At 38.6% G+C, this 14,303-nt stretch overlaps 1 protein-coding gene across 1 annotated transcript in view; it reads left to right on the top strand.

Moving 5' to 3' along the window:
• The window catches only part of FSIP1 (fibrous sheath interacting protein 1), a gene marked incomplete at its 5' end in the record, with an annotated part of 194,526 nt that overhangs the window by 15,682 nt on the left and 164,541 nt on the right, over window positions 1-14,303 (top strand). Inside the window, one exon of the mRNA XM_082848644.1 lies at window positions 5,134-5,227. Coding sequence (XP_082704770.1) covers window positions 5,134-5,227 — 94 coding nt within the window. The remainder of the gene's footprint in view (window positions 1-5,133; window positions 5,228-14,303) is intronic.

Below are 14,303 nucleotides of genomic sequence, written 5' to 3'. Positions count from 1 at the left end.
TGCCACTTCTTTCTGGCTTGTGGAGTTTCTGCTGAGAAATCAGCTGTTAACCTTATGGGAGTTCCCTTTTATGTTATTTGTTGTTTTTCCCTTGCTGCTTTCAATAATTTTTCTTTGTCTTTAATTTTTGCCAATTTGATTACTATGTGTCTCGGCGTGTTTCTCCTTGGATTTATCCTGTATGGGACTCACTGCACTTCCTGGACTTGGGTGGCTATTTCCTTTCCCATGTTAGGGAAGTTTTCAACTATAATCTCTTCAAATATTTTCTTGTTTCCTTTCTCTCTCTCTTGTCCTTCTGGGACCCATATAATGCGAATGTTGTTGCTTTTAATGTTGTCCCAGAGGTCTCTTAGGCTGTCTTCATTTCTTTTCATTCTTTTTTCTTTATTCTGTTATGCAGCAGTGAATTCCACCATTCTGTCTTCCAGGTCACTTATCTGTTTTTCTGCCTCAGTTATTGTGCTATTGATTCATTCTTGTATATTTTTCATTTCAGTTATTGTGTTGTTCATCTCTGTTTGTTCTTTAATTCTTCTAGATCTTTGTTAAACATTTCTTGCATCTTCTCGATCTTTGCCTCCATTCTTTTTCCAAGGTCCTGGATCACGTTCACTATCATTATTCTGAATTCTTTTTCTGGAAGGTTGCCTATCTCTACTTCATTTAGTTTTTTTGGGGGGTTTTATCTTGTTCCTTCATCTGGTACATAGCCCTCTGCCTTTTCATCTTGTGTACCTTTCTGTGAATGTGGTGTTTGTTCCACAGGCTGCAGGATTGTAGTTCTTCTTGTTCTGCTGTCTTCCCTTTGGTGGATGAGGCTATCTAAGAGGCTTGTGCACGTTTCCTGATGGGAGCGACTGGTGGTGGGTAGAGCTGGCTGTTGCTTTGGTGGGCAGAGCTCAGTAAAACTTTTATCCACTTGTCTGCTGATGTGTGGGGCTGGGTTCCCTCCCTGTTTGTTGTTTGGCCTGAGGGGACCCAATACTGGAGCCTACCTGGGCTCTTTGGTTGGGCTAATGGCAGACTCTGGGAGGGCTTACGCCAAGGAGTACTTCCAGAACTTCTGCTGCCAGTGTCCTTGTCCTCACAATGACACACAGCCACCCCCGCCTCTGCAGGAGACCCTCCAAATGTAGCAGGTAGGTCTGGTTCAGTTTCCTATGGGGCCACTGCTCCTTCCCTTGGGTCCCGATGAGCACGCTACTTTGTGTGTGCCCTCCAAGAGTGGAGTCTCTGTTTCCCTCAGTCCTGTCGAAGTCCTGCAGTCAAATCCCACTAGCCTTCAAAGTCTGATTGTCTAGGAATTCCTCCTCCTGTTGCTAGACCCCCAGATTGGGAAGCCTGACATGGGTCTCAGAATCTTCACTCCAGTGGGTGGATTTCTGTGGTGTATGTTTCTGCAGTTTGTGAGTCACCCACCCAGCAGTTATGGGATTTGATTTTATTGTGATTGCACCCCTCCTACCATCTCACTGTGGCGTCTCCTTTGTCTTTGGATGTGGGGTATCTTTTTTGGTCAGTTCCAGTGTCTTCCTGTCAATGATTTTTCAGCAGTTAGTTGTAATTCTGGTGTTCTTGTAAGAGGGAGTGAGAGCACGTGCTTCTACTCTGCATCTTGAATCAATCTCTCAACATCTTTATTGGAGTGTAATTGCTTTACAATGGTGTGTTAGTTTCTGCTTTATAACAAAGTGAATCAGCTATACATATACATATATCCCCATATCTCTTCCCTCTCGCATCTCCCTCCCTCCCACCCTTCCTATCCCACCCCTCTATGTGGTCACAAAGCACCAAGCTGATCTCCTTGTGTTATGCGGCTGCTTCCCACTAGTTATGGGCTTTACATTTGGTAGTGTATATATGTCCATGCCACTCTCTCACTTTGTCGCAGCTTACCCTTCCCCTCCCTGTGTCCTCAAGTCTGTTCTCTAGTAGGTCTGCGTCTTTATTCCCGTCGTGCCCCTAGGTTCTTCATGACCACTTTTTTTTTTTAAGATTCCATATATATGTGTTAGTATATGGTATTTGTTTTTCTCTTTCTGACTTACTTCACTCTGTATGACAGTCTCTAGGTCCATCCACTTCACTACAAATAACTCAATTTCGTTTCTTTTTATGGCTCAGTAATATTCCATTGTATATATGTGCCACATCTTCTTTATCCATTCATCTGTCCATGGACACTTAGGTTGCTTCCATGTCCTGGCTATTGTAAATAGAGCTGCAGTGAACATTGTGGTACGTGACTCTGTTTGAATTATGGTTTTCTCAGGGTATATGCCCAGTAGTGGGATTGTTGGGCTGTATGGTAGTTCTATTTTTAATTTTTTAAGGAACCTCCATACTGTTCTCCATAGTGGCTGTATCAATTTACGTTCCCACCAACAGTGCAAGAGGGTTCCCTTTTCTCCACACCCTCTCCAGCATTTATTGTTTGTAGATTTTTTGATGATGGCCATTCAGACTTGTGTGAGCTGATATCTCATCGTAGTTTTTTTTTTTTTTTTGCGGTATGCGGGCCTCTCACTGTTGCGGCTGCTCCCGTTGCGGAGCACGGGCTCCGGACGCGCAGGCTCAGCGGCCATGGTTCACGGGCCCAGCCACTCCGCGGCATGTGGGATCTTCCCGGACCGGGGCACGAACCCGTGTCCCCTGCATCGGCAGGCGGACTCTCAACCACTGCGCCACCAGGGAAGCCCTCATTGTAGTTTTGTTTTGCATTTATCTAATGATTAATGATGTTCAGTATTCTTTCATGTGTTTGTTGGCCATCTCTATGTCCTCTTGGAGAAATGTCTGTTTAGGTCTACTGCCCATTTTTGTATCCGGTTTTTTGTTTCTTTGATATTGAGCTGCATGTGCTGCTTGTAAATTTTGGAGGTTATCTTTGTCAGTTGCTTCATTTGCAAATATTTTCTCCCAGTCTGAGGGTTGTCTCTTTGTATTCTTTATGGTTTCCTTTGCAGTGCAAAAGCTTTTAAGTTTCATTAGGTCCCATTTGTTTATTTTTGTTTTTATTTCCATTTCTCTAGGAGGTGGGTCAAAAAGGATCTTGCTGTGATTTATGTCATAGGGTGTTCTGCCTATGTTTTCTTCTAAGAGTTTGATAGTGTCTGGTGTACATTTAGGTCTTTAATCCATTTTGAGTTTATTTTTGTGTATGGTGTTAAGGAGTGTTCTAATTTCATTCTTTTACATGTAGCTATCCAGTTTTCCCAGCACCACTTATTGAAGAGGCTGTCTTTTCTCCATTGTATATTCTTGCCTCCTTTATCAAAAATAAGGTGACCATATGTGTGTGGGTTTATCTCTGCGCTTTCTATCCTCTTCCATTGATCTATATTTCTTTTGTGCCAGTACCGTACTGTCTTGATTACTATAGCTTTGTAGTATAGTCTGAAGTCAGGGAGCCTGATTCCTCCAGCTCAGTTTTTCTTTCTCAAGATTGCTTTGGCTGTTCGGGGTCTTTTGTGTTTCATACAACTTGTGAAATTTTTTGTTCTAGTTCTGTGAAAAATGCTAGTGGTAGTTTGATAGGTATTGCATTGAATCTGTAGATTGCTTTGGGTAGTATAGTCATTTTCACAATGTTGATTCTTCCAATCCAAGAACATGGTATATCTCTCCATCTATTTGTATCATCTTTAATTTCTTTCATCAGTGTCTTATAGTTTTCTGCATACAGGTTTTTTGTCTCCTTAGGTAGGTTTATTCCTAGGTATTTTATTCTTTTTGTTGCAGTGGTAAATGGGAGTGTCCTTAATTTCACTTTCAGATTTTTCATCATTAGTGTATAGGAATGCAAGAGATTTCTGTGCATTTATTTTGTATCCTGCAACTTTACCAAATTCATTGATTAGCTCTAGTAGTTTTCTGGGAGCATCTTTAGGATTCTCTATGTATAGTATCATGTCATCTGCAAACGTGACTGCTTTACTTCTTTTTTTCTGATTTGGATTCCTTTTATTTGTTTTTCTTCCCTGAGTGCTGTGGCTAAAGCTTCCAAAACAGTGTTGAATAATAGTGGTGACAGTGGGTAACCTTGGCTTGTTCCTGATCTTAGTGGGAATGGATTCAGTTTTTCACTATTGAGGATGATGTTGGCTGTGGGTTTCTCATATATGACCTTTATTATATTGAGGAAAGTTCCCTCTATGCCTACTTTCAGATTGGCTGTTTTTGAAAAATTCCTCCTTGTTTAGTTGACTGACTTCCTAGGAAATTTCCCAGGCAATGATATGAATTAATAATAAAGTGATTAAGAATACATTTTTACAAGGTTCCCACGAAAACCACTGGGATGGAGAAAAGCAATGTATAAAATGCAGTGCTGTGGCTTCCCTGGTGGGAAGAATACACCTGCCCATGCAGGGGACATGGTTTCTAGCCCCGGTCCTGGAAGATCCCACATGCTGTGGAGCAACTAAGCCCGTGTGCCACAACCACTGAGCCTGTGTTGTGGAGCCCATGAGCGACAACTACTGAAGCCCACAAGCTTAGAGCACATGCTCCGCAACAAAGAGAAGCCACTGCAATGAGAAGCCTGCGTACCGCAACGAAGAGTGGCCTTGGCTCACCACAACTAGAGAAAGCACATGCACAGCAACGAAGACCCAATGCAGCCAAAAATAAATAAATAAAATAAATTTATAAAAATAAATGCAGTGCTTAAAGTTAGAGTAATTTGTGTAAATTTTAGCAGGAAAATTTAGTCTGTCAGTTATTTCTCTTGGATCTCAAAGCAAATTTTTACTTGCTTGGAAATATAAATTATAACTGGAATCATAATAAAATACAGTATCAATTTTGAAATATCTGAAACTGTAATTTGATGATGTATCTTTAGGTTACTCATTAGTTATAGAAACATTAAACAGAAACTTAAGAAACTTTAAGCAAGGTAATTATATAATGATAGACATAGTCCAACTCTATCTGGGAATACTCATTGACAGAATTTTGAGGGAACAGGAAACATTAACAGATTCCCTAATTAAAGGAATAAAAATGATCTGACTTTCTTGTTTGTATGTACAGGATTGGAAACCATGTTGGAATTTTTAAAAATATCGATGAATATAGTTGCCTTCTTTTCCCATGTTTACACTTTTACTTCTCTTTTATTAGTCTGCAAAAAATGGTGAAGCTTTACAAAGTAATGAGGAGATGGAAAGTACAAAAAACTTTCTAGCTTTAACTGCTGCATCAGAAGAAACTGTTGGTGAGTAAAATTGATTCGTCTTTATTTTTATCTCAGGGTCATAGAATATTTGGATTAAAGTAAAAGTCCCAATTCAGTTATCTTTTCTTTTTCTTTGTGAGTTTAATTCTTTAGAGGAAATGATCACGTTGGATAGGGCTATATGGAACTACTCTGAAGTTAGGTATGTTTCAGAGTCTTCTAGTGTTTGTGTCTCCTCAAGGGTGAGGAGGATAAGGCAGTGAAAAATCAGGAAATAGACAAAGTGTGTCTTTGCCTTTACTTCCTGTGACTCTTAGGTACCTCTACACACCCAGTTTGTGCAGTCCCCTAACTGCCTGGGATTGTCCCATGAGCTGTCTCACTCAGGCCTCTGCACCCTTTCATAAAAATCCATTACTGATTTGTCCTTTCCCCGTTCTCTCATAGTTCTGGTTTATGAGACCAGCCAGTTAATTCTGTGCATATGTTTCTACTTCCTCCACTTGTGTGTATGTAACAGTTGACCCTTGAACAACATGGTAGTTAGGGGCACTGCCCCTGTGCAGTTGAAAATCCAGGTATAACTTTATAGTTGGCCCTCTGTACTGCAGTTCTGCATCCATGGATTCAACCAACCAAGGACTGTGTAGTACTATAGTATGCATTTATTGAAAAAAATCCGTGTATAAGTGAACCTGTGCAATTCAAACTTATGTTGTTCAAGGGTCAGCTGTATATTTGTGATTCGCCTCCTCCTCCTCCTTCTTCTTTTCCTTCTTCCTTCTTTTCTTTCTTTTTCTTCTTCTACAGAAGTACTGTGGAATCATATAACTTATTTTAATTTACTTACTTAGTAATGAATGTTTTAGTGATTGGGAAGACATGGATTTTTTGGCAGGACACTTTTGAAATCCTTTAACTAACATCATCTAAATGGTCATATAGTATCTCTTGGGCATTAGACTGGCTCTAAGTAGGGGTCCCAGGAGTGGGATTGCTGGATCATATGGTAGCTGTTTTTAGTTTTTTAAGGAACCTCCATACTGTTCTCCATAGTGGCTGCACCAATTTACATCCCCACCAACAGTGTAGGAGAGTTCCCTTTTCTCCACACCCTCTCCAGCACTTATTATTTGTAGACTTTTTGATGATGGCCATTCTGAATGGTGTGAGGTGGTACCTTGTTGTGGTTTTGATTTGCATTTCCCTATTAATTAGCTATGTGGAGCATCTTTTCATGTGCCTATTGGCCATCTGTATGTCGTCTTCTGAGAAATGTCTATTTAGATCTTATGCCCATTTTTTGATTGGTTTGTTTGTTTTTTTGTTATTGAGTTGTATGAGCTATTTGTTTATTTTGGAAATTAAGCCCTTGTTGGTCACATTATTTGCAAATATGTTCTCCTAGTCTGTAGGTTGTCTTTTAGTTTTGTTGATGGTTTCCTTTGCCGTTCAGCATCTGTATTTTAGAATGCAGGAGCTAAATGCTAATTTCACCACTGAGGCATTTCTAAGAGGCCACACTTGCTGTGCTTGACTCTGGAGCAAGGACTTTAAAACAGGCCACTCTGTAAAGAGATCCATGGTGGCCTTTTGACATTAGCCTTTTGGTCACAGAGTTCACTACTGAGTGAACTTCAGGCCTTAGAGGGAAAGACTTGTTTTCAGCTGGCCTTTCTTCACGAACAAATCTGAACTATCAGATACATTTAATTTTAAAAGCCCATGACAGGTCCATTTGGTTAAATCTGTGGAGCTCAGAGTTGTATCTCTGGAGTCACGTGACTACTGTAGGCCCTGTAGACATCTACATTCATGCTAGATTAGTACTAATACTCTAACATGGAAACTTCTTAGACTTCATGATCTGGAAGCTGGAGTTACCAGAGGCTTGGCCAGAGAGAGTCATTGCTTTAAACATTACCATGTCAGAGTTTCAATTTTTAGATTTCGAATTCTTAGTCACTTATTGTGTACTGGCAGTGTTTATCGTGTGCAGAGCAGATAAGATATGAGAGTAGGGTCAGTGTGAAAGGAAATGGGGATCAAAGATGCTTTTGGGTAAATCAAGGGTCTGTCGCCCTTCATTCTTGCTGCCGTCTGTCTTGATTAGCTCACGGTTGACTAGTTCACCAGAATGAAGAGACAGCACTATTGTACTCCTGGTTCTTCAGATTTAATTAGACTTTTTTGGTGGCTGGCCTTTCATAGAAGACAGGTTCCTTAATGGAATGTCTTGCTGGCTCTTCACATCCTAGGCATGTCAGCAGTCACATATATATCTGGTCTTTAAAAATCTTAAAACCCAAAAGAGATAGCATTTACTATAAACTACATTATTAGCCTAATTATACATTTTTTTACATTTGATATAACATAATTATTACCTTATTCCAAAAGAGGTAACTTTTGGAATCTTCAGTTTATGAAATGTGTTATTAGCAAGTATGAAAGAAATGTATGAAAGAAAGGCATAGAAATGAAAGAGTCCAATTTTACCACCTAGCACTGATTTTTGATAGTCTCATATTTCTACTATTACAGCATAGCCGCATATCATGAAATGTGACACTGCTTATATCTGTCGCGTCCTGAGATTAGTTTCTTTCCCAGGTTATTCACTGAACTTCAACTACCCCTCTTAATTAAAAATGTAAAAATTTTAAAAATTAAAAAATTATTTTGATCAAGCCTATGGATAGCCATAAATTTTAAAGTGTTTCTTATAAGGCCTATTATGAAAACAGAAATCTTTTGCTCTCTTCCTCCATGATCATTTTTTTCTTTGTTCCCTGGAAAGCTCAAAGTCCTTGTAAACTGTCCAGTAGGTGGCGGCATCTAGTTAAAATAGTACTTTAAAAGCGTCTCTTGAAGAATTTAGAGCCAGGCTTATTTGGACTTGAACTTTAAACACAAATCTATAAATACCCAAACCTACTTTTTGCTGTTCTTATTTTTTTCCTTTAAACAAAGGGAGAGATCTTAGGATGAGTGTTCTTCTTTATTTCTCCCAGTCATTTCCTTAACTTTCTTAAGAGTAACTCGAGGGACTTTGGGCTAGTGGCAGAATGGCAATTTCCAATCTGTTTTCCCACCCTCTAAACACAAAATGCATCCTTTGGGGATGTTATAGTCCCTTTATAACATCACAAATAAACAATAGCAAAAAAAAAAAAAAGAAAAAGATACTTGTGTATTTAGTTTTATTTATAGGAACTAAACACAAATGGGGCGTTGACTCTATGAGAAAGATAAACACCACATTAAATTGATTTCTTTTTAAACCACATTTTGACTTCATAAACCAGAGATAATATCCTCAAGTACTGAGGTTTCAAAGTGGACAGTATTGCACTTGCTAGAGATTTCAGAAGTATTTTAAAAGTCTGTCTCACCACATTTTTGAGGGATCACTTTAAAGCTTTTCTAGAGAAATGTGAAAATCATTTACCATACCAGGAGTTTTCCCTTAGTTTTTAGCATTTATCTGATGGATAGAGGTAGAATTCATTACTCTCTGAGACGAATATATCTAGTGATAGGATTGCTTGTTATCGGTGTTTTGGATAGAGGTTATTCTTTTTTGCCTTTGTCACTTTTGCCCTTGTGTTTCCAGCTCCAATGTATAAGTACATGTAAGCACAAAACAGTGGCACTTTAATCAATCAGATTTCTCAAAATTTGCAAATACCTCTTTCAAAATGATTTTCTGTGAAATTTAGGAAAATGTTGCTTCTGCTCTTGCATGTTAAGATTAAATATTCCAAGAAAATTTGGTAGTCTCTTTCTGCTGTGATTTGCAGAGGACTTGGGGAGAAAATCACGTAATTGTGCTGACTGGTACAGCTAAGGATTTTTGATTTTTAACCTCTGTTATATTCTCAGTATTGCTTAGCAATTTCTGTTACATTCTCCAAAGTGGCTCTTCCAAATTGTTACTGTGTATTTAACCTCCCATCCTCTTATGCAAGTCCTTTACCCTGGCAGTCTTAGGGTTCAGAGAAAATGCACCAACTGGTTGGGAGTCCCTTCCAAATTCTTGCTTTCTGTCTCCAAATTGCACTCTGACTGTGCTCCTCTACCCTCTTCCCTCTTCCTTTAGATGGAGGGCAGGTGCTCTTCTTCTCCAAGGCCAAAGTCAATAATGTCCCATCCCCTTCACTCTACTCCTGCCTCCTGATCCATCAGTTTTTCTGTCTCTTACCTAGAGCATCTCTCTTGTCTCCTCTGGATCCTTCCCTTCAGCTAACCAGGCTTAAATGTTCTGGCCCTAAAACAGAATCAAAGAGCCATCAAACCAACAAAACATACAAATAAAACCTCCTCCCTCGGTTCGTCACCCTACTCCCAAACAGGTACCATTTGGTTTCCCTCCTCTCCTTAAAGGTCAGACTTCTTGAGAGAATAGTCCGCACCTACTAGTGCTACTTGATCAACTTCCATTTACTTCCCAACTTCCCAACTGTATTTTCTCCTATCACACTACAGAAACTACTTCATCAGTGGTCCTCCTAAATTCTATATCTAGTGACATCCTCCCAATTTTCATCCTATTTGATACCTCTGTCGCATCTGACACAGTTGACCACTCATAGAATAGTAACTTTTTTTTTTTTTTTACTGGATTCATTATTTCCTGCTGGTTCTCCTCTCCCCCTCCTTATTTCCCATGGTTGAAACCTATTTCTTCTTTTGTATATTTTCGCTATCTTGGTTAATTGTTTCGTCATCCACCCAGTCTTTGTGATGGCTAATTGTATGTGTCATTTAGACTGGATCACAGGATGCCCAGATGTCTGGTTAAGCATTATTTCTGGGTGTATCTGTGAGGGTGTTTCTGGAAGAGACTAGCATTTGAATTGGTAGACTGAGTGAAGTGAATACTGTCCTGATTGTGGGTGGGCATCATCCAATACTTTGAAGGCTTGACTAGAACTAAAATGTAGAGGGGGGAGGGATTGGCCCTCTCTCTGCCTGACTGTTCGAGTTGGGACATTGATCTCCTCTGGCCCTCAGTAATAATTATTTTATTTATTCTAATTACCTTTAGTTGTTTGCTTTGAGTCTTGTTAGTTTATGATCACCTGGAAATAATATTAATTTTCAACACTTATTCCTATTCTGAGAACTTTATAAGGACATAGTGTTGAAATTTATTCAATGTATTTCAATATCTATTTAACGTATTGTAAAGCTTTTTCTTCTTGACAAACTTAATTAATGTTTCAAAATTAATAGGTTTAAATACTAAATTAGTCTTTTATTCCTAGGTTAATGTATTTCTTGGTTATGGAGGATTATTATTTTAATTTAGTACCAGATTTGAATGGCTGAATTTATTCAGAATTTTTGCCTCTGTATTTATAAGTGAAATTAGCTGTGTGTTTGTGTGTGCGCGTGTGCCCATGTGCATGTATGTCATGGTGTAGCAGGTAGAGGTGGGGTTGGTGGTGGTTGTGTGTATGCTTTGTCAGTCTGTGTTAGCTTCATAAAATGAATGGGGCTAGCTGTCCATTTATATCTAAGCTTTGAAACAGTTTATATAACACGGGGATTATCTGTTTCCCCCAAATTTGAAAGATTTCACTGGAAAAACCATCTGGTTCAAATAATTTCTTGGAGGCAATTCTCTGATTCTTTTCTCAGCTTCTTTCATATTTACTATTGTATTACAGTTTACTAGTCTTCTGGAGTCAATTTTGGCAATATGTCCACGTCATTGAGATTTTAAAGTATCCATTTCACTGAGATTTAAAATTTTACTAATAAAACTTCATATAGCATTCAAAAATGATAATTCTCCTTCTTATTGTTTATATGTCCCATTTCTTATTTCTAATTTTGTTAGTTGTTTGTTTCTCTTTTTAATCTGGAATTTTTGTAAAGTTAATTTTTAATTTTAGCACAGTTTTAGATTTACAGGAAAAATATGAAGAAAGTACAGAGATTTTCCATATGCCTGCAACGAGTTTCCCTTTTATTAAGATTAGTATGGTACCTTTGTTACAATTAATGAACCAATATTGATACATTATTATTAACTAAAGTCCATACTTTATTCAGGCTTTTAGTTTTTACCTGATGTCATTTTCCTGTTCCAAGATCCCATCCAGTATACCACAGTACGTTTACTCATGTCTCCTTAAGCTACTCTTGGCTACGCACTTTCTCAGACTTCCCTTGTCTTTGATGACCTTGGCAGTTTTGAGGAGTACTAGTCAGGTATTTTGTAGAATTTCCAGCAGTTATGACTTATGTCATGGTTTTCACATGATTCGATTTGTATTGTATGTTCTTGGGAGGAAGACCATAGAGTTAAAGTGCCATTTTCACTACATCCCATCATACTATCAGTGTAACTTATCACCGTTGATGTTAACTTTGATCACCTGGCTGAGGAAGTATTTGTCAGGTTTCTCCACTGTAAATTTTCTCAATAGTTCACCTTTTCCGTACTGTCTTCTTCAGAAGAAAGTTACTATGCGCAGCCCATACTTAAGGAGTGGGGAGTTATGCATCACTTCCTTGATGGCAGAGCATTTACATAAACTATTGTGAATTATTCTTTATTATTATTTTTACATTTTATTTATTTATTTTTAAAATTTGGCTGCTCTGGGTCTTCGTTGTGGCTCTTGGGCTTCTCTAGCTGTGGCGCGGGCTCAGTAGTTGTGGTGCGCAGGCTTAGTTGCCCTGCGGCGCGTGGGATCTTAGTTCCCCGACCAAGGATTGAACCCCTGTCCCCTGCATTGGAAGGCAGATTCTTAACCACTGAACCACCAGGGCAGTCCCATTGTGAATTATTCTGCATGGGGGATTCATCTAGTCTCCTTATTTATTTATTTCACTATCGACTTGTGGATATTTGTTTATACTTTGGATTATTTCATTGCTCAAAATTTTACAGCTTTGACCATTGGGAACTTGTTCAGTTGACTCTTGTGTCCTTTTGTCATATTTCCTCCATTGTGAGTGTTGTTTTGCTGTTGTTGTGAGCACTTCCTCACTTTCTGGCTTCAGACTCATCTTCTATGTTTCTTACCTGAGTCCTAGAATCAGCCGTTTCTCCAATCAGCTGGTTCCTCTTATTGGAGAATGTTACTAGAAACCAGATCTGGATGCTAGGTGTGCTTGCTGTTACTGGGGAGTTGTTGACTCTAGGCCTTCTGAGAAAGGAAGTATTTGTGTGTATGCTAACCTGTTACACACTTATCTATATATATTTCTATGTGTAACCATCTGTATCTGTATTAGGCTAAACATAGGTTCATACTTAGGTCTCTGACTTTATTACCCCATGGATCATTCTAGCCTTTTCTCTTGCTTATCTGTAACCACCACTCCAACAGTGAAACACCTGGCTCTCATCAAAGGCCATCCATTTACTTAATTGTTCAATTCTACTGTATGTGTGTAGTGATATCAGAATTGTTGACCTGTACCCCACAGGACATAACCTCATCAACCAGAGTACAGAGCTCACGTGCAGTTTCTGTTGCCTTTAGTCTTGCAGAGTCTACTCATTTCCACAGTTACTTAGAGTGAACATTTTTCCCTTCACCCCCTCCAGTGAAATTATTTCATACATTGATAACACAGATTGTTTTATCAAATTCTGTATTTTATCCTGGGATTCTGTGACATCCTAAATAATCTTTTGAAAATTGCATACATTAAGGTTCACTCTCTGTGCTGTGAAGTTATAAGTTTCCAAAAATGTATAGTGTCGTGTAACCACTGTTACGGTATAATACAGAATAGTTTTACCACACTTAAAGATCCCCTCTGTGGATGAATGGATAAAGAAGATGTGGCACATACATACAATGGAATATTACTCAGCCATAAAAAGAAATGAAATTGAGTTATCTGTAGTGAGGTGGATGGATCTAGAGTCTGTCATACAGAGTGAAGTAAGTCAGAAAGAGAAAAACAAATACTGTATACTAACACATATATATGGAATCTAAAAAAAAAAAAGAAAGAATGGTTATGAAGAACCTAGGGGCAGGGAATAAAGACGCAGATCCACTAGAGAATGGACTTGAGGACACGGAGAGGGGGAAGTGTAAGCTGGGACAAAGTGAGAGAGTGGCATGGACATATGTACACTACCGAATGTAAAACAGATAGCTAGTGGAAAGCAGCCGCATAGCACAGGGAGATCAGCTTGGTGCTTTGTGACCACCTAGAGGGGTGGGATGGGGAGGGTGGGAGGGAGGGAGATGCAAGAGGGAAGAGATACGGGGATATATGTATAGTTGACTCACTTTGTTATAAAGCAGAAACTAACACACCATTGTAAAGCAATTATAGTCCAATAAAGATGTTAAAACAAACAAACAAAACAAACAGAGGTCCCCTGTGTGAATCGCCATTGAACTCTCCCTTCTTCCCCCAAACCTCTAGCCACCACCGATTTTTTTACTGTCTCTCTAGTTTTGCCTTTTCCAAATGTTGTATAATTGGAATCATTCCGTATGTAGCCTTTTTCAGAGTGGGTTTTTTAACTTAGCAATATACAGTTAAGATTCATCCATGTCTTTTTGTGACTTGATGGCTGATTTCTTTTTGTCACTAAATATTTTTCTATGGATGTACCACTGTTTGTTTTTCCCTTCATCTATTGAAAGATATCTTGATTGCTTCCAGTTTTTGATGAATATGAATAAAGCTGCTTTAAACATTAGCATGCAGATTTTGGTGTGGACATAAAATTTCCATTTTGGGGGGTAAATATGTAGGAGCAGGATTGCTGGATCATACAATAAGTGTTTAACTTTGTAAGAAACTGCCTGTCTTCCAAAATGGCTCTACCATTTCATATTCCCACCAGCAAAAATGAAAGTTCCTATTGTTCTGCATCCTTGCCAGCAATTGGTATTGTCAGTTTTTTGGATTTTAGCCATTCTAATAGGTATATATTGATATCTCATTGTTGTTTTAATTTGCATTTACATTTCCCTAATGACAAAGGGTGTTGAGTATCTTTTCAGGTGCTTGTTTGTCATATATATATTTTCTTTACTGAGTTGTCTGTTTAGGTCTTTTGCCCATTTAAAAAAATTGGATTGGTTGTTTTCTTGTTGAGTTTTAAGAGTTCTTTGTACATTTT

The sequence above is a fragment of the Leucopleurus acutus genome (genome assembly GCF_964270905.1).
Source record: "Leucopleurus acutus genome assembly, chromosome: 1".
NCBI lineage: Eukaryota > Metazoa > Chordata > Mammalia > Artiodactyla > Delphinidae > Leucopleurus > Leucopleurus acutus.
Note: the sequence above shows the minus strand (reverse complement) of the source record. Positions and strands in the feature narration are given on the sequence as shown.